At 40.2% G+C, this 20053-nt stretch overlaps 1 protein-coding gene across 12 annotated transcripts in view; it reads left to right on the top strand.

Annotated features, from left to right (window-relative positions):
- The window catches only part of LOC113235501 (MAP kinase-activating death domain protein), a 45839-nt gene extending 29334 nt beyond the window's left edge, over positions 1–16505 (top strand). For 6 of the 12 annotated variants that reach the window (XM_026471218.1, XM_026471224.1, XM_026471223.1 and 3 more), the window contains 20 exons: positions 671–845; positions 1079–1287; positions 2194–2352; positions 3781–4051; positions 4490–4617; positions 5341–5466; positions 6016–6175; positions 6845–7182; positions 8631–8772; positions 8973–9100; positions 9324–9449; positions 9687–9728; positions 10774–10782; positions 12013–12085; positions 12178–12224; positions 12982–13179; positions 13297–13473; positions 14392–14574; positions 15106–15209; positions 15325–16505. In XM_026471218.1, coding sequence (XP_026327003.1) covers positions 671–845; positions 1079–1287; positions 2194–2352; positions 3781–4051; positions 4490–4617; positions 5341–5466; positions 6016–6175; positions 6845–7182; positions 8631–8772; positions 8973–9100; positions 9324–9449; positions 9687–9728; positions 10774–10782; positions 12013–12085; positions 12178–12224; positions 12982–13179; positions 13297–13473; positions 14392–14574; positions 15106–15209; positions 15325–15505 — 2976 coding nt within the window. In that variant the 3' untranslated portion in view covers positions 15506–16505. Of the gene's footprint in view, positions 1–670; positions 846–1078; positions 1288–2193; positions 2353–3780; positions 4052–4489; positions 4618–5340; positions 5467–6015; positions 6176–6844; positions 7183–8630; positions 8773–8972; positions 9101–9323; positions 9450–9686; positions 9729–10773; positions 10783–12012; positions 12086–12177; positions 12225–12304; positions 12424–12981; positions 13180–13296; positions 13474–14391; positions 14575–15105; positions 15210–15324 lie in introns of those variants that run through there. The other 6 variants (XM_026471228.1, XM_026471221.1, XM_026471227.1 and 3 more) reach the window with 4 other exon arrangements.
- Positions 16506–20053: the final 3548 nt, after the last annotated feature.

Genomic DNA, 20053 nt, shown 5'->3' with positions numbered 1-20053 from the left:
CAAATTTCGTTTGCGCTGAAATCACAATTAGAAAGCTGAAATAGTACAGCGCCAACAACTGCCCTGTGTGTACATCTCCGTATATTCCAAAAATATTCTGTATTTATTGTAATAAAGATAATAATCTCTAACAATGGGGAGCTGTTCCATTCCGTGGTGTGGGAAAAACTGCAAAACATCTATTTACAAAACAAACGGAATCACATTTCATCGGTAATTAATATTAAATATGTAATTTTTAAATTTTCGTCCATTACAATAAAGCTCAAGTTAAACTGGTCGATATGAAGTGAAACTATTGACGACACCCGTCAATTGTTTCAAATTCGGGCTGACCAATCGGAGCGCAGTTGTCACCGTAATGATTTGGCAGAATAATTTCCAAACAAATTAAAGGACATATCGAGTTCTTAGGTTTTCGCGATTGTTACACATAGGAAATGAAACTATTTTTGTTTTCACGGTTGACAGTGAACCGTGACCATGGGACCTGTAAAGAACCCGAAACGTTGGTTTGTTTGAAAAAACAAATATACGCGATATAAATCCGGAAAAATAATTTCATTTCCTAAATTAAATGACATTTCATCTCTATTTCTGGTTATATACTCGATGGTTTGTAGTACCTATGAATATATAAATACCATCTAACATGTTTTCCTTATTTTAGGGTGAGAGTCAAGATTTGAGTAGTGGAACTAACGCGCGTCGCGATTCCACCGCGCTGCAGACTACTAACTTGCTGACGGCGACACACAGAGACTTCTTCTCAAATATCAGCTCGGATTTAAACGGCCTTGCTGCTTCTACTTCTAGCATGTTCAGCGACTTGTTTGGGTCTAAAGGTAAAGACAATTTGTTGTCCTTTCTTCTCTACAGCCATAGCAAATCTTTATTCAAAATGTAATTAAGACGAATCCGTCACTTTGGAACATAAAATCTTTACATTTTAAAGAATATAAAAAATGTAACAAAAATTGTTTATGTATTGTTTCTTCAACGCATTCCAACAAAACACATGTAAACTGTAAATCGTTTTGTGTGATTTTAATGATTGAATGATTCTCGATTGTAATAGGCAAACAAGTGAAGCCTGCAGAGACACCGCGCAGTACAGCTTCCCAATCGTCAGCGCCACTGGCGGCGACGTTCGGGCCGTTTTCGCAAGGTGCAAAAGGATTAGTGCAGCGGACGCCGCTCATCCACCACGCTTCACCGCCGCAGCAGGCACAAACGTCGCAGACCCGCTCGTCTGCAAACTCTGAAAACCAGGCTTTCTTGAACGACGTGAGTATGTACTACTGCAACCCACAACCGTCACATTACTTGTCACTATGTGAGGAGCTGAGGACACAATAACTCGAACGGAAGAAAAAAAACAATAGAAGTGCCTTGAGCCTCGATTACTATAAGTACCGCTGTCCCCAAAACTCACCGTTTCAAATTTAAAAAGAAATAACAAATTCTGGACTGTTAAAATATAATTTAAACTATAGGCATAACATAGGAAATGAAACTATTTTTCCGGATTTAAATTGCGTACCTATATTTGTTTTTTCAAACAAATCAATGTCCCTTTACAGGTCCCATAGTCACGGTCAATAGTTTCGTTTCCTATGTGTAACAATAGCGAAAATCTAATAGCTCGATATTATGGCATATCGTTGAAAGTTGAATACAATCAATATCCATTATTGCAAGTTACGACGTTTTGATTTTATATTGAAATTTCAATCAATATGTTGCCATCTACTGGTTAATAGCTGAACGACGACGAATTCGAGATGTTTACTTAGTTCTCCAACAAAAGAAGCAACCAAATTGTACAAGGTTTACTTGCGTTTCTAGTAACAAAAATGATGAAATAATTTATTAAAATAAGATTTAACGATGATATGAAACACCACCAAAGATAATAATTACAAGTGCTGGCGACTAATATTTTTGCACTCGAAAGTAGCGAAATAAGGCATTTTTCTATGATTTTTGGAGGTTTTGAGAGAGATAACTGACACGACCGTAATGTAAAGTGTAAGCGAAAATGGCGGACAGAGCTCAAGTATGCGGAACTACGGGAACTTTTCACACACGTACCATGCAAACTAAGCACTTCTACTGTATTTATTGTTAACAACCAATAGATTTTTTATTATTTGATTATTCTATTTACTCACAAATATACACGATTTGTAGTTAATTCACCACGTACTGGAAGGCGAAGGAGTAGGTTGGCTGAAGCTGAATCGACTGAAGAAACTGATGGAGGACGAGTCTTACAGAAACATGGTGCTCAGCAAACTAAACAGGAACTTCAACAGGAAGTCTACCCCTAACGACAAAGTCGATGATGTGGTAAGTGATTTTTCGGTAAATTAGCAACTTAATTAACAATATTCTAGATCAAATCCAGTACATTATATGCGCCAATATTGAAAGTAAACTGTTTAGAACGTTATTTATTTATTTCATATTAATAAAGAAATAAAAAAAAATGAAAAGATTTATTCTTCAACAATAGAACGATCCATAAAAAACTTAAAATAGTAGCTTAAAATAAATCGCTGTGTTGAAGACCAGGCAACAGCCTCAACAATTTGCTGGTTTTCAGGCTTCACCTTGTATATAATGTAGAACTACAAGTGAAGTATATTCGTCGCTGTAGACACCGCAGTATGCAGTTTCTAATTAAATATATAATTAAGAAAGCACCTTACATATTCACACATATTAACAAATAGGGATACCAGATAACAAGGACACTGAAACCCTTTTACGAGATTAAAATATATTACGTGTGACAGATCAAGATTAAGTAATTTTTAAATAGAAAACTATCGTGAGACTCGGACATATTAACTAAACTAACGGATAACGCCACGTATTTCAGTTGAACTTTTGCTCGCCATGTTTCGAATCAATCGTGGTCTTTAGGCTAGACCCACGATTCCATATTTGCATAACAGAAATTTGTACCTTAATAATGGGAAAATAGAGATGAATATCCTATAGGCGAAAATCATATCGCGTCGCGACGCTTCGACTCTGCGCCATTGTGAGTTGAACCTTATTCATGAGATTCCGCGGCGGTAACTCGACCGAAACTGAATAAGAGTCTAGTTTGAGTCGAATTTCCGTCGAGTCACCACCGCGGAGTCATGATTAAGGACCACGGGCTGGTTCCAAACATGTCGAGGAAAATTCGACTTTTTTAATTACGTTAGTTATCAGTCAGTTAATATGAAAATTAAGTAGTTATAAGCAGCCTCCAGTAAGTACATTATTACATCAAGTTAAGAGATCTTATATAAAGAGGTAGGTCAAGTACAAATTATTTAATAACACACACGCGCGTACACTCAACATAGCCTCGCAGTAGGGAAACCCTGTGTCGCGGGTGTCATGGACACACATAGACAAACACAAATCACACCCAAACTCACGAGAGAAATAAATGTAGGCCATAGGAATATTTCTCCCGGCCTGGGAATCGAAACTGCGACCTCTGCGGGGCAGTCCGACCGGCATGGTAACCGTCCCGCCACGGAGGCAGTTACTATAATACTACAATAACTACATTTATGTTTAAAAGTACAGGGTAGGTTTGTAAGTAGGCACGGGCGAGAGCGAGTGAGAACGTAATGGTTTCGCTGCACTAGGATGGTTTTGACTTTCGCCTGTCCACTAGCTCGATCACCTACTTAGAATTGTTATTTTTTTCTAACAGCTGCAGCAGTTCAAAATGGACGTATTTCTATATTAAATTCACAATAATTTCAACAGTTCGTCAGCAAACCAGTGTGGAAGGGTATGTTGAAAGTTTTTCAAGCGGTAGTGCACGGACTCGAGCACACGTACTCCAACTTCGGTCTGGGCGGTATGGCGTCTGTGTTCCAACTGGCAGAGATGGCTCATACGCATTATTGGAGCAAGGAGTTCGCCGGCTTGGAGCATGGGGGATTGGCCGGTTCGGCGTTGTCAGAGCATTATGGACGACATGATCTTGAAACACCGTCTTCGACGTCGCCTTCATCGAGAAAAAGTTCTCAAACAGGTACCTATCCAGTTTATTTGGAGGTTATGGTTTTATTATTATGTATAGACGACCTCGTTAGCCAAAAGTTTGCACTGAGGGCGTTAGATGACTATGTTATATGTTAGGACCAATTTGGGAAATTAACTTATCTAAATTAGTACTGGTCTGGTACAGCGTCAAGAGCACGTCAAGCTTGACAATTAAGATTTAAATCCAACTCTATGCCGCTTACGGTAAGAACGGGCAAAGTACAAAATGTCAAGCTTGACGTGATCTTGACTGTACTCGTAGTACAGGGATTGGTATGGTAACTTACATTAAATCACAATTGAAACAAAATATATATTATGGACATCGCCACAGAATATCTCAAAAAATATATTTGAAGAAACATCGTCGACAATAAAATCGGTTATACTGTATTACTTAAATTCTTGTATATTTTCATTTGGACAGACGTGCCAATCGTAAACTACCCTGAAGCTGACCCATCAGAAGCGCAAAGCACCACTGAAATGTTCAAAGACATGTTGAATCAGAAGAGGAATCTTTTGTTCAGCAAACTTACCTCTTTCGATTCTGATGTTAGTATATAACTTTTTTATTTTATATTTCTGTGTCATTAATGCATGGGGATAGCAATTCATGCTACCCGAACACCTTGTTGTATATCTACGTTATATTATGTAAAGTTATGTGTGTATATGTCATGTGTACGTCTCTTGAGCATGACAGTCCTAATGAAATTAATCATTTAATAACTCCTATATAAGTATTTCTATTTTATGTAGACTGTGATCTATTAAATTAACAATATTCTTGCGACAAATCGCTTACCACCTAGCTTATTTAATGTATTTCATTGCCTTCGATAAAAAAAAAATCAATGTCGTACGACGTTGGTATTTTGGGAGTGGATCAACTGTGTTTCAAGCGACTTTCGTACGAACGTTCATTGTTATTGGGTACAAAGTCGCTTTGAACATTGCATGGGTGCCTTATTGTCACTGGCTGTAATTTGTGTGACTGTTTGTTGTCTTTCGATATAACGAACTTTGAGCTCGCTCGACCACGCTAGCGATTGGATATATTTGGATATCGAAAACTTTTTTAATTACGCTCGAGCAATTAACGTGCAAACTTACCATTGCTAGAGTGATCGCCCTGCTGACGATCGTTCCAAGTTGTTTCCCGTGGATAAATGAACTTGGGTGGTACGAGCACAATCGTAATCGGGAAGGGTATGTGTCAGTTGGTAGACACAGGTGCGAGGTTAGAGGTTATAGGGGGGCATTTGTGTGGCGCAGGCGGCGCCGTCGTCGGAGTGCTCGGCTGACGAGAGCGGTTCCATCACCACCAACCGAGCAAATCTCTTCGACTCCCGCGCCTCATTTAAGTCCAACCTCTCTGACACTGACGTCATGTTCCTCAATGTAAGTCCTAGTGCGTGTCGTGTGCACTTTAGGTGCAGCTTAATATCCGCTTGAGAAGACAAATGCCGCGTGAATTCGGCCCTGTTTTAAATCAAAATTTATCCGAAACTCTAAAAGGGTATTTGTCTAAGAGTAGTTAATGCATGCCGTCCCAGCAACTGCTAAATAATATGACACATATACAAAATATTCTTTATCGTATTTACTAACACACACCTAATACGACACGTTAAACAGGAAACTAACCTTTTCGAATGTTTCACTCAGTCACTTGTTGTTTGTTTGGAAGCACATATTGCACATCCTACTTGTACATGGCACTCACTCGTGTAATGTGGGAATGTCAAAAGTAATGATAATATTGGAAAACACTCACTTGAGCTTAAAATGCAGTTCTTTAGTCGGTGATTATGTTCTATGCCCTAAAAAACATTTGAGAATGAAACTTTCCTTAATCGTTCGGTCGCCACTGCATCCCTCTTTGTTTAATTCTGAACTAGAACAGTAATGTCTGCCTTAGACAAATTCAGAGATACTGGTATGATGCAGATGACGCGGACCGCGAGTGGCGGGGCGGGCAAGCCTCGTGCAGCATCAGTATTCTCATCGAAGTCTTCGTTGAGTTATCGACCGCCCGTCGGAGTTCCTACCACGTCACCGCTCACCTCACCCGATACAGCTCGCACCTACCTCTACCAGGGGCTAATTGGTAAAACATAGATATAAAATTTTATTTTTATAATAGGCGTTCAGTTGGACGGCCCCCTACTAGATGGACAGATGACCTGGTAAGGGTAACTAACGATAAGCGATGGATGCACGTCGAGTCCGATAGGCTGGTCTGGAAATCTTTGGGAGAGGCCTATGTTCAGCAGTGGACGTCTGCCGGCTGATATGATGATGATGATTCTATAATATATTTTATATCTTTCTCTCTCACACACACACTGCTGTACTATTTTAAGTTTTAATTTGTATATTTATGATATTGTAAACGCTGTTGGTTTTCAATAATAATAAAATAAAATAAAAATTGTTTCATGGATTTCTCCAAGATGGTGCTTCGGCAAAAAAGTCGTTAAAAACCAAAATAAAGATTGATAAGAAAGAAAGATTGGTAAGGTCTGCTGGTTCGTTTCGTATCTCACTAAAGAGACCGTCAGCCACGTTGTGGCGAAGGCGCTGATTTGAGTCCTGCCGGATCAAATAAATTTTTCTTTGTGTTCGATTTTTGTATTAATAATTATAACTAGTGGAGTGTTCACAAAAAGTTCACAAAAATAATTGAATATCATGGTATCATCGTGATATTCAATAAGCCTAATATTACAATTCTATTTTGTTTATATCTTAAATAATCATGCTAATTTCATTAAAGGCAAGGAGCGATCGAACCTGTGGGACCAAATGCAATTCTGGGAAGACGCGTTCTTAGACGCTGTAAGTCAAGAGCGAGATATGATTGGCATGGACCAGGGCGCCAATGAAATGATGGAACGGTACAAATGTCTTAGCGAAACCGAACGCAAAAGGCTGGAGTACGAGGAAGATCGATTGCTGTCAACAGCTCTTTACAATCTGACCGCAGCTATGGTGCTTTTCGGTGTAGCAAGCGATGTGATACGCAATAAAGTTCGTCGCCTTCTCGCCAAAAGTCATATTGGACTAGTGTACAGTCAAGAAGTTAACCACCTTCTCGACGCCGTTCATACTTTGGTAAGTAGAAAAACGTGAGTACCTAATCCAAAACAAGAACAATACTATCCACTAAGGCGGAGGTCCCCAAACTTTTTTGTCTCGTAGGTCACGTGCTAATTTTTGTATTTTGATCCACCCCTTCTTTCGCCATTAAACATTATTTATATATTATATTGGTCTTTCGATCAAATCAAATCAAAATTAATTATTTTTTCAATTCTGTGTTTTGTCATATACAAGAAAAGATTGTATAATGTATGATAGCATAAAGATGTACGTTACAAATCTGTATAACTAAGTTTCCGGACTACAATGCAGTCAGTCATCTACCAACTTATAATCTAAGACGATTTTACGCGTCCTTATCGCACTCGCTACAGGAATAATTTGCTATCTCTATCTTCAATTAGCTACTGTTATTTATTACAATAAACAGAAAAATAATAAAATATAGCATTAATGTAAATATGTCTGCTAACTTCCGCTTGGTGTGTGATTCCTTTATTTACTTTAACATGGTAATTAGTGCATTCTCTAAACAAAAACGACGGCATTTTTCTTAAAATGACGCAATTGTAGAAATGTCAAACTCATGTTCTTTGCTCGACGCGATTGATTGCAAGATCGATCAAATGACTGGTTTTCAAATATTCACTACGCGGACTCTAGTAACACATCTCTGCCTTTTTTGTATATAAGATCATTGTTAGCAGTAAAGCTCTTTGTAAATGAGTTCGTCCAGGGAAGCACCTACCTATATCTGTCGGCAAGCTGTAATTTACTCACTGCTGCGTTCCGGTTTTGAAGGGTGAAAGTGCTGACAAAAATACAGGCACACGGAACTTGCCAACTTATGTCTCAGGGTGACGTGCGCAGTGTCAGTGCCCCACAGATCTTTGCGATTTAAAACTCTGAGTAAAAACAGTGCAACTGTTATGGGTAGGCGTGTCGCATACCATCCAGCGTACGAGTTGTTCGTCCCGTCGCTTGATATCATCAAAAAAATGTTAAGATATTATTTGTGTAATGTAGGTTATTCCATTAATGGAAAGCCAATATTTTGGTTGCGATCTGTCTAAATGGGATGAGCTGTTGTGGATCCGCATTAACACCTTATGCCCCTCCTATTTTCTTTTTCCCCTAACATGGATCCCTTGTAAGTTGGAGTGGACCCCATAGGTACATATAGACCATTTTGGGAATCGCTATGCTAAGGGAATACTTGGTCTAATTAATATTTTCTTGAAGCGGACCCCGGGCTCCGCAGCAACCCTGCTGAGGACGCAACCGGGACAACGCTAAGATGAGAGAGAGAATTAATATTTTCTTGATCGTGATCTGAATGACTCACGCTGGGTTGATATGTGATTGCCATTGAATAAAAATTAAATTTGTTCGAGTCCTCGTTTGATTTCACTTAACTCCATTACACAATGATTTTATTTATGCTCCCTGTTATTACACAGCACGGGAACGACATAGATCTAAAGCCTCTGGGGTCTCGGCTGCTGCGGCGCGCGACATTCACCGTGCATGAAGGCGATGCCGGCGGCGAGTTGCGTTTTATGGAAGTCCGCGATGACGGACTTGTTCTCAGATCTACGCAAGGTGAGTCAATTAAATCAATTTAAATAATAATTAACACCATCGTTGTTGATGAAAGTACACTGTATTATGGATTTTTTTGAATTGCTATCTTCAGCTTTCCTTTCCGTTAATTTCTTGATCCACAACAACCAGTCTACCATATAAATTATTATTTTTCTTTAGTAAATAAATTCGCTCAGTCGGCATTTTAAATATTCCAGGTACAATCGTTGAGAGGTGGTGGTATGAACGGCTGGTTAACATGACTTATAGTCCGAAAATAAGAGTTTTGTGCCTTTGGAGGAAGAACGGAGGTCAGACGCAATTGCACAAGTATTACACGAAAAAGGTATGGTTTATTATATACAACCTCTAACAGATTAGACATTTAACAGTTATTAGAGACATAATGTCTGAGTCTGTACTTGTCTTACACTGTATTTACTTAATTATTTTAGTTGTTTGAACCAAAAACTGGTGTCCGTTTTTATCTTAACAAACGTTTAATGTGTGCTGGACATTGTATTAACAGCCTTTCTATATTTTAAACGAGTTATCTTGATTGTATACAGTGTAAGGCGCTGTACTATTGTATCAAGGAAGCGATGGAAAAAAGTGGACGGCGGCAGGATGCCGCGGAGCTCGGGGGCGAGTTCCCCGTACAGGACTGCGCCACTGGCGAAGGCGGACTTATACAGGTAACGCTTACATGTGAATCACTATTAATTCGAACTGTTTTTGCAATCATTCATACTAGAAACCAACAAATTAATTGCAAATTAATGTAGGAGTATAAGCCATATTTGCAGTAAAACTTTTTTTTGGTATGATGATTTCGCTTTACTGACCAGACTGCACGGTTTTGTTACATAAACACCATCACAATATGTCAACCAAATATCAATTAACGTTAATAAATTACTTTATTTTTTAAGGTGTGCATGGAAGGCGTGGGGCTCCTCTTCCACCACAGCAAGGTATGTCTCATGGCTTTGTTTGTGTATGTACTTTTTGTCAGCTTACTTGTTCGTTAATGCTATGATATACCAAAATTGTAGGAGAGCAATCTTTTAACAATGTCTCCCCGTATTTTTGGTGATATTACAGTAACTTTTTGAAAACAGGTAAGATATCTGTCAGTGTTCACGCTTGATATGGGAAACGTGTCGATACGACTACATAACACTGTAGAATGCCGTGCAACCATTGTGCGGCAGTCTACGCCGAGGGACAGCGTCCCACGCTGGGCAGCGCTTCATGTCTCTATATTGTTCCGGTGCCGTAATTGCGATGTAACTTTAAAATTCGTACTTTCATTTCGAAGCTTCATCATCCAACGAAGACTCCGATACTTTTCTATCCCTGTCTTAAGGGGATATTCGACAAACATTGTTATAAGAAAACCAGTGTATACTGTTTAATAAAATTAGTTCAAGTCCCGAACAAGATAGATTTCAGCTTGTTTATAAATCATAATTATAATTACATTTTTACCGAATGCAAGGACCACTCAAACTTTCCTATTTCTTCTTGATATTTCATGTTATCGTGACTATTCAAATATATATTTTCTATATTAATTATATCTACATTTATTTCGTTTATATACGGCCGTGGATTTGCGCGATTTTGCTTTTTATCAATTATTTTCTTTTATCGTAAACCGAATACTGCTTCTATCGAATTAAAACCACTTTGCCCTTAAATATTTTATCTATTACCAATTTGATGTAATAGTTAGAGTTTACATTTAAGACTAAACGTTGTCCATCTGATTTACGTCTACTCCATACAATGTGCATGTGCTATTTGTCTGCCACACCCAACGCTGGATGCGTGCGCCCGGCGCCTGCGCGTTGGCGCCGGGCGCAGGCGCGCCGGCCGCCGGCCCCGTGCGAGACTCGCTCCGCTAGGAACTTTTGAGATGGTCCTTGACACGCGCTCGGCCGCCCTCACTAATCTCTACTTTTTCTCTGTTTTTACTCTTTCCGGACACGCCGTACCCGCGCCGCTGCGCTAAAGGATTTCGAGGTACTCAGTGGTTCATACACTAGTAATGGCTGGCTCCTACGATAATCGACACGACCTTTCGATATCTGTCACGGTCACTTATGTGCAATTAGAGATGATCGTTCGAGGTCGTAGGGCTTTACTTGTAGTTTTGAGGCTTACCGATTGTTTTTAGCCGTTGTTAGCGTTGTTTTAGTTTTCCCGAGTGCGGCGAGCGCCGAAAAGCGCGGTCGTGCATGCACATAGAGCCCTTTGTTTATTATTTGTTCATGACGCACCCGACAGCTTGCATTCGTTTCACGGATCGTCCGGCGAGCGGTCTCGATCTCTTAACTCTCGCACCCAGTGCCGAGATCAGTCGGTCGGTAGGACCCTCACCCGCAGCCCGAGCGAGCGTCTCGTCCCGTAGTGGACCCGAGTCACGAGGTCAGTCGTAGAGCATTGCCATCTCACAAGTTCTGGGCGGGCCGGGCCCGCGCCCTCGCCCGCCGCACACCCGCCCGCACCGACCGAGCACCGCCCGCACCCCTCCGCTCCCTTCCTTCCATTCCTGTCTGCTCTCTGCACTACTGCAACCCTGCAACGATGATATATTGCCGAAGCGCCGGTTGCTACGAAACTGGGCCGTTGAATCTGTTTGACGAAACTAAACTTTGATGTAATTAAGGACGTTGGTCCCAGGTGAATTTAATGAATCGGGATCGTTCTCGCATCGCGCTGCCGTGCGCGTATTTTACTGCAACCCTGTATGTGGCATGCGCTTACGAATATTAGCTCCCTCCAAGAACGAGCACGATTAGCAATGCTTTATTTCGTGATGACAAATGTAGTATGCTTTTGGTTCATTTCGTCGTTATTTATATGCATGGTGTATTTTATAGTTACGATGCATGTAAGACCTATGTGATCAGTTACTTCAGTAGCATTGTAGTATAGGTATGTAAAGAACCATCGTACGCTACATACGTAGGTACTTCAGTTCTGAAATTCATATCGACAAGGAGTAATCATTTGTCTCTATCAAGTGTAGCCGTGTTGATGTTAAAACAGTGGCCAGGTATAATTGTCACGTCTCTAAATGACCTTGAATTACTTGAAATGTTATACATATTATTCAGTTACTAAACTTTTCACCCTGTGCGTCAACGCGTTTCTAGAATACTGAGTTTAATCGTAACAAACATTAAAATATGCTTTAATAACTAAATAAATACGTATTGACTTTAGTTCAGCACGCTTTTTGTATTTCAGTTCTTTGTGCGGCTCGATCACATTCGAAAATGCTTCACACAGAATGGCGGTATCTTCGTTATAGAAGAATTTAGTGAGTATCATTCTTGAGATTTTAAAGATAAATAGAAATTATTAAATAGAAATTACTTAACTTACATACCTTTTTGTTACATTGCATTGCAGACCCAAAAACAAGACAAATAGTCCAAAGAAAATACAAATCAATTATGGTAAGTACGCCGCTTGTAACTTTGTGTATGCAGTTTTATGTTTTTCTTTTATTTACCTTCGTGTTTTATGTTTCTTATAGGCAGAGAAAGTAGTGCTTGACCTCCATCGTTTCTTCTCTATATGGCTTTCTCGGTACTTCTCGTATATCGAGGCCAATGGACTGAATTATGCACCTTACGTTTCGTAGTTCATACCGATGTATGTACACATATGTGATGTTCCGTTTTTGCATGTTTCTCTAACTCTTGCTTTTATTTTACTATTTTTGTTTTTATTACTAATTTATTTTCCATTCCATTTTAATTATATTAAATATATTTTATCTTAAATATATTAACTACTTATCTACTGTACGTATGTACCTATGTACGTATTAAATGCAATATTCTTTTATTACATTAATACACTACACATTATCGAAATTATATCTCGTACCTACTACTTCCTTAGCTTTGCGTGGGAAGCTTTTGCTTCGCTATACAAATTACATTTCAAATATATAAATACAGCAAACGAGTGTGTACTCGTATTGCAAGAACGTCACCAACATTATAATTCAACTTTGAAGACAAGATTTTTTCTATTAATAACCTAACATTTTATTATCCACTGAGCTACGTGTTTATTCTCTCGATGTGACGCTCAAGTTGTAGTATTTTAGAGCTTGATAAACCCAACTTTTGCAAGCATGATAAAGACCAAACAAAAAAGAAATATGAATGTTAGAAGTATATAGCTATGGTTGTGTTATCTCAGGCGGACCAGATTTGCTACGCGGTGCTGTGCGTGTTCTCTTACTTCGCGGCCGGGCAGGAGCAGAAAAAGGCAATTCTGGAGCAGGCCTCGCGTTTGCCGCACCCACCGCAAGAGTCCTTGACGCCTGCAGTCGCCACAAGAGCCAGCTCCCCTGGCGCTTTTGGTGGCACTTCACCTAAGGGACGAGCTAGTCCACAGGTAACAAATATTGCCTCTCCACCAACACTCTATATAGGGTTTAATTTATAGATTGGGAGAAAGAATTGCATAAAAATGCCAAAGATCAGTCGTGCAATAAGTAATACAATGTTGTAGGTGGAGAGGCGATCACCAGTAAGCCGTGCTGGCGAAGCGAGGGCAACTTTTGCGAAAAGCGACGCGGCGGCAACGGAATCGCGAGACAATACTGCACCTCAAGAGAGACCGGACACAGTGCGGCAGTCGCGGGGTAGCCTCGAGAGAACACCCCGGGATACTGATAAGTCCTTGGAGGTAGTATCGGCATAGTTGGTACTTGACTAACTTAAAAGTTCATTTTGTATGCAGACTTTGGCGGTAATCCGCAATTTTCTTATTTTACATACTACGTTTGATTTTCCTTCAGTTACCATCAACAGACATATATAGATACACTATCAATAGATCAAGTATAAAATCAAACCGAAGTAAAACCATAGTATAATAAAACAAGTAAACATGGGCAACACTTGTCTGTTCCGGAGGGTAAAAAACTACATTTCACACCGAGCGTAGGGTCACATTATTATTTTATTTATTTATTTATTGGACAGGTACAACACACACGACACAAATCACATTAAATGAAACGGAAAACACAAACAAAAGATACTGCTTATATCTACCTATAAGAAATTTCTTCCTGCAGACCAAAATACAGGACGCAATAATTATAATAACGGGTTTACGTGCACAACAAAACACGTAGTTTGAAAAAAATAATTAATTGTATTTTCGTGCTTTTTTAAATTATATTGAAATGATTATTATATTAGTACTTTCGTATTGATATTTTTATATCAGCTTCGCGGATTGTTATTTCGATTATGTGAATGCGATTATGAAATAGAAATTAAATGTTGAACTGTTCTGAACTTGAGATAACAATAGACACGTCTACTATTTGATGTAATTTTTTAAACACCAAGCGAACCCTTCTATTCTATAATTAATGGTGTTTGCGACCCGACGCGAACGTGCAAGTTCGTATATGGCGCGGCGGGCGTGCACGCATTGAAACCGCGTTGTTACGTTTGTATGGAGTTACCATACTATAGCAAAATTCTACGATTTGAGAGTAACTTATCGTAAGTTCTTTAGTAAGTCGTTCAGGATTACAGATAGAATAATCGTAAATCAATTAAATAAACAAAATGGATGTTTTGATTCAAGGAGAGCGGTGAAAAAGTGGGAGAATCCAGTGAAAAGTGTCCGGAGGTTCATCGCGTGGCACAGCGGACAGATAGCCTGCCGCCGCGCCGGCCGCCGCCGCCCGCGCCGCCGCAGCAGCGCCTGGCCAGAGCGCACTCGCACGCCGCGGGCGCGCCGCCGCCGCGGCCGCTCGACCCGCCGACGGTTAATATCTATTTACTCATTGGGGAAACAAACGACCTTTAGTTTATTACTTAAATAACAGTGCATCGAAAACACACATCAGCGAAAATAGTTACGGTACGAAGAATCACCAACTTGCAAGCACAAGTCTTTATTAAGCTTGCTTCATATTATAGACAATTAGTTTTTTTTTATAATACTAAGTGAGACGGGACGAACAAGTCGTGGACCTGATGGAAAACGACACGCCTGTCTCGTAACTAATGCAGTGCCATTCAGAGCTTTAAATTACAAAGATCTAAGCGACACTGCCATTGCGCCCGACACCTTAAGACATAAGTTGTTAAGTTCCATGTGCCTATAATTTCACCAGCACCCTTACCTTTCGAAACCGGATCGCATTGGCGGCAGAAATGGGTTAAGGTAAGGCAGTACTTCCCTGGATGAACTCTTTCACAAGGAGCTCTACTGCTACTAAATTATGCGATGGATATATTTACAACACCTCCAAATCCATTTATCGGTACTGCCATGAAGATAATTTTTTTTTAGATTCCACCACGTGCAGGAGTGGCTAGCCCTCGCCCGGCGGGCCCCCCGCCAGCTTTGCCGCCGAGACAGCACTCTGCAGCGGCTGACCTTAATACAGTGCCTAGGTAAGATTGATGTGGACAGACTTCCAACAGAAAAGTTACCTCTGTTGTAATTGACGAAAAAGAGCACAGGAACGCGATAAATAAACGGATCTAAATAGCGAATGAAATCCGGCAGGACGCTAAGCCCGGCGCGCACGATAAATACAGATGGCGGCGCCCGACGAATGCCGCAAAGACAAGGTTCCATAAGCGCGCCTTTTGCGCCGACCAACCCATTCGCCGGCCCGCGACATGCAGAATTCGTCATCCCGCAACGCAACAACGTCAGGCGGCCTTCCACTACAGACAAGTCTTAAGATCGACTTTTGGATACATTCACGAACATTATAAATGTCGAACGTGTATGTTCTAGGTGTTAAAGCTCATGATAATAAAGTAGAAAATATACCAACTTTGTTCGTTTGGTAGAACCAGAGACTTCTAAGTTTGTGTTGTACGCCAGAATACGGTAGCAGGTCGTAGTAGTTTATCTTTTTATAGCTCAGTTACATAAGAATCTTAAGTCCTAACTAAATCTATGTAAATGTAAATATAGCTTGCTTCTGTCCACATATCTAAGATTATTTTTTGTTACTGCTTTAAGCAAATGACAAGTGTCGTAACCACGACGCTATTGTAAGATCAGTGCCGTATGTTATGTAACTGATTTATTAAAAGCTATTAATAAATTGATGTTTAATTTGAAAGTGCTGTTACCAATAATAAATTTAAATGTAGTTGGTATATAGACTATGGCTTTTGCCCGTGCTGTTCCTAGCAAGTATATACCTACGAGACTAAGTATTTTTCATAAAGTGCATAATGTACAATAATATGATTGTTCATAACAATAATTCAGTTTGTGGAGAAGATATTATGTTATTAAAATACCTATTTATATTGTTACATAAATATGCTAATAAAATAAAAGTATTATATACTATCCCTTGACATCGATGTATCCCTTGTTAGACTTGTCAAAATAAATTAGTATTGACGTTTGCCATGTTACGTTTTAGATAGTTATTACAATGTATACACAACACAGGGTCATCGTGGATTTTTATTTGATAGCGAATAAATGAAATTGACACCAACGAAGGGAAGCAAAAATCCACTAAAAGAAAAAAAAATATGTAATCTCTTGGTCAGTAAGCCATCTTTCTACTATAACGTCTTGTTCCGTATTTAGTTCAACTCTTGTGTAAATTTGCTTCCGTTCGTATTTCTGGTATATCATCCCCAACTAATGCAGCCAGAGTTGTCAAATCCGTAGAAAAAATAAATTTATTGGAACCAAATAAAATTTTAATACCTAATAGAGTTTTAATCAAAATAACAGTTAGGTACTACCACATTTATTTCTAATGAACTACGATTAATATATTGAGCTTAAAACAATCAGAAGGTATAAAAAAGTTTTCAAGTTGGTTTTGTACTAAAGCTAGGCTTTGGTGTAATTCGCGAGAACGCAAAATAAAAACAAGAGGAATAAGAGTCGCAACACCTGATCGATATAGGTATTTTAAAATGTATGTGCTCTTGGAAACATTTTTCCCTGGGCGCACAAGATATACAAACTGTGCCGCAGCTAGCAGCAGTTTAGGGCGGGTCGCCAGCAGTGCGAAAGCATAAAGCGTTGATGAGTAATTATTATAGTTTTCAAAGATATTCAGTTATTTTGTTTCAGGCTATTTTCGTCTTTTTGGACTACGAAATTACTCACAATAACATTTGCTACTTAATCGGCGACAAGGCTCATTAAATTATTGTTTTTTTTTTATTACGACTCGGCAAAATGACTGCTCCGCGCCTGATGGAAAGTGCGAATACAGTCCAGAGATGAGAGTAACGGATGGAAAACACAAATATCTTCACTCCGTCACTATCATTTTGCCGGTCTGGCCAAATGCTTCTTCACACTACGTTTGAAGGACCCGATGTTATAGAGGGGAGGGAATACATGCGCCGGGAGTCGGTTCCACAATTTGATGGTTCGGCATAAAAACGAATTGCCAAACTTTTTAGTGCGGGACGGTATTGAACTGAAAAAGACAGAAAATTAAGAAATCTGTCTTCTTAATTTTCTTACAACTTAGTATTTCGATAACATGTCATATTCCTACGTCAAAGAGAACCCTATTAAGTTGTTAATCGACAAGTTGGCCAATACTTTGCAATTAATGGGGTTTTATGTTTAGTGTAAAATTGACTCCCGACTTTTTACGAGTAATAATTTTATATACACTGCACAACAAAGTCTAGGGAACAAGGTTATAATATTTTTTCAAATTTAACAAACAGTTTCCATATTACACTACACGAACCCCATTCCATAAACACTGTTGGCGATTCTTTTTTTGTTGGAAATAGGATACCTCAGGTCCCATTGAAGTATTCCACCTCTAAGGGTGGCAAACTCGGGGATGAACGACTGTTGAAGTCGGTTTTTTTAATACTTTGTACTGAGATTATTTAATAGTCAATCGGACCTCCCAAAGCATTAGCGACGGCTCTACAACGGTGTAGCATACTAAGTATGAGGTTGTCCATTTGTCACCTGTGGAATACACCATACTTTTTTTTATACATGACAGGCAGATGACTACATTCCACCTGATATAAAATGGAATCCAAAATGTGAAGGAAACTAGTGAAGTGTTGATATAATCACCACTCTAGCTGCCTCCACCTTGCATGCCTACAAGATGCCTCTTCGCGCCTTGTTTGAAGAACCCCATAACATACACGGAGGGAATACGTGCGCTGGAAGGGAGTTCCATTTCTCAACTGTGCGACAGAGAAAGGTGCCAAAAACCTTCTACTTCTCGACGGAATACTGCTAGTTGTAAAACGGTGACTACGAAGGCCAGCACGCGTACTTCGGAGCAGGAAAGGGGAGGGCGAGATGTGGTTGAACAGTTCTTCAGAGCACTCGCCATGGTACATCCGATAAAAGGCGCTAAGTGATGTAACGTCCTTCGCAGTTGTAGAGATTCAAGGTGTGATGAGACCTCTTTATCGCCAATGACTCGTGAGGCGCGACGCTGCAAACTGTCCAAGGCATCGAGAAGGTACTTGGCGGAGCCATCCCAGAGGTGTGAACAATGCTCAACGCAAGACCTAACTTGGGTTTTGTACAACAGGCATAATTGGTCAGGCGTGAAGAAACGACGCACCTTGTTTTCGACACAGAGATTTCGTGAAGCTGTTTTGATCACTGGGGACAACGCAGGTGCGCAGTTTTTCAGAACAAAAGCTGGGATGCCATCAGGACCACCAGCTTTCCGAACGTCAAGAGACTGCATCTCCATACGCACATCACGTTGTCTAATATGAATATCAGGCATCCAGTGGCCACAGTGAGGGAGAGTTGGTGGTTGTGTGCACAGACCACAGTTGTGTGTTACAGTCGTCGAGTCGGGAGTTCGACGCAAAGAGATTTGCCAGATCGGCTTTCTCTTGTGGCTTGTTGGCTAGATTTTCGTCAGAGCATATCAGCGGGAGGAGCAAGGGTAGGCAGAAGTTTGAAGTAATGGCCCTTCCAAGACGCCAGTAGCTACGACTGCCCGTAGGATGCATTAGAAGCTCTTGGCCAACTCTTGCAACGCGCTGAGTTTCCGCTCTGATGTAAGCCCTTTTACAAGACTTGGTGGCGTTATTGTAGGCTGTCTTTAGTGAGTTCGTTTTAGGATCATGTGAAGCTCGCCCCCTGATCCAAGCGCGGTATGAGGCCTGTTTGTTCTTAACAGCCTCCGCACACTTACGGTTGTACCAGCGGTTATGCCACCCATTACTGACTAGATCTGAATGCGTGATATAGTATTCCATCCCTAATAAGATCTTATCAACAAAAGTAGATGCCCTAGCTGTTGAGTCCATCGCACTAAAGCAGTGCTGACGCCAAGAGACGGATGCAAAGTAGTCCTATGAGCCGTCCCAATTTGCTGATGCGTAATGCCAAATACGGCGTTTAGTCTGTATATTTGGTTTGGCAGAATCTGTTGAACTTTAGCGGATACCAAACAGTGATCCGAGGTGCCCAGAGGGACTCGGTCCTCTATCTGATATCCGTCTGGGTGAGAAGCCAACAGAAGGTCCAATAAGTAGGGCGCATCGCTGATTCTATCTGGAATCCGGGTGGGTTGGTTTAGTAGTTGAGTCAGATTGTGTGTCAGGGCGAATGCGTGGGCAGTTCTTCCGGCATGTTCGGTTTTGGACGAGCTTAACCACGATTCGTGGTGAGCATTGAAGTCCCCCAAAAGAACCAATTCCGCTGTAGGAAACTCCGCCTGCGCGTAATCAGCCACCGAACTAAGGTAACTAAGACAACTCGTCTTTTAGACCTAAAAGACGAGTTGTCTCCGCGTCACCATGATGGGATCCATAGAGGCAGACATAGACACGACAATAGTACCCAAGTACATATACCCCAAGGATGGAACATTTAGCCCCGCTTTGGGGCGCGTTGTTCCGCCTTTGGGGCAAATTGTTCAAAATTATGACAGGATAACAAGGATTTTCTTACATAAAACCACCTTTTTTATAATTCTATGTATGTAATGTTTATATTATGCAAAACTAACTTAAAAAAAAACAACTACATTCTTATTCATCAGTAACATTATTCATAGCTCATTTCTTCATCTGAATCACAGTTGAGACACACAGTGACTATATCACCTTGTCTAAATATTTGACATGAGCCCGTTTGTAGTTTCGCATCCGTAAAACAAAGAAAAATGGTGATAAGAATTTTAAGCATGATTGCAGATCATTTGGGGAACTTGTTCCTAGGAAAGATCAGCCCCTCGAAGGCGGAAGTTAAAGCCTCAAATTACGTTTTTATACGAAGACTGACATAC

This window comes from Hyposmocoma kahamanoa, unplaced genomic scaffold, assembly GCF_003589595.1.
Source record: "Hyposmocoma kahamanoa isolate Upper Pololo Valley unplaced genomic scaffold, ASM358959v1 87, whole genome shotgun sequence".
NCBI lineage: Eukaryota > Metazoa > Arthropoda > Insecta > Lepidoptera > Cosmopterigidae > Hyposmocoma > Hyposmocoma kahamanoa.
Note: the sequence above shows the minus strand (reverse complement) of the source record. Positions and strands in the feature narration are given on the sequence as shown.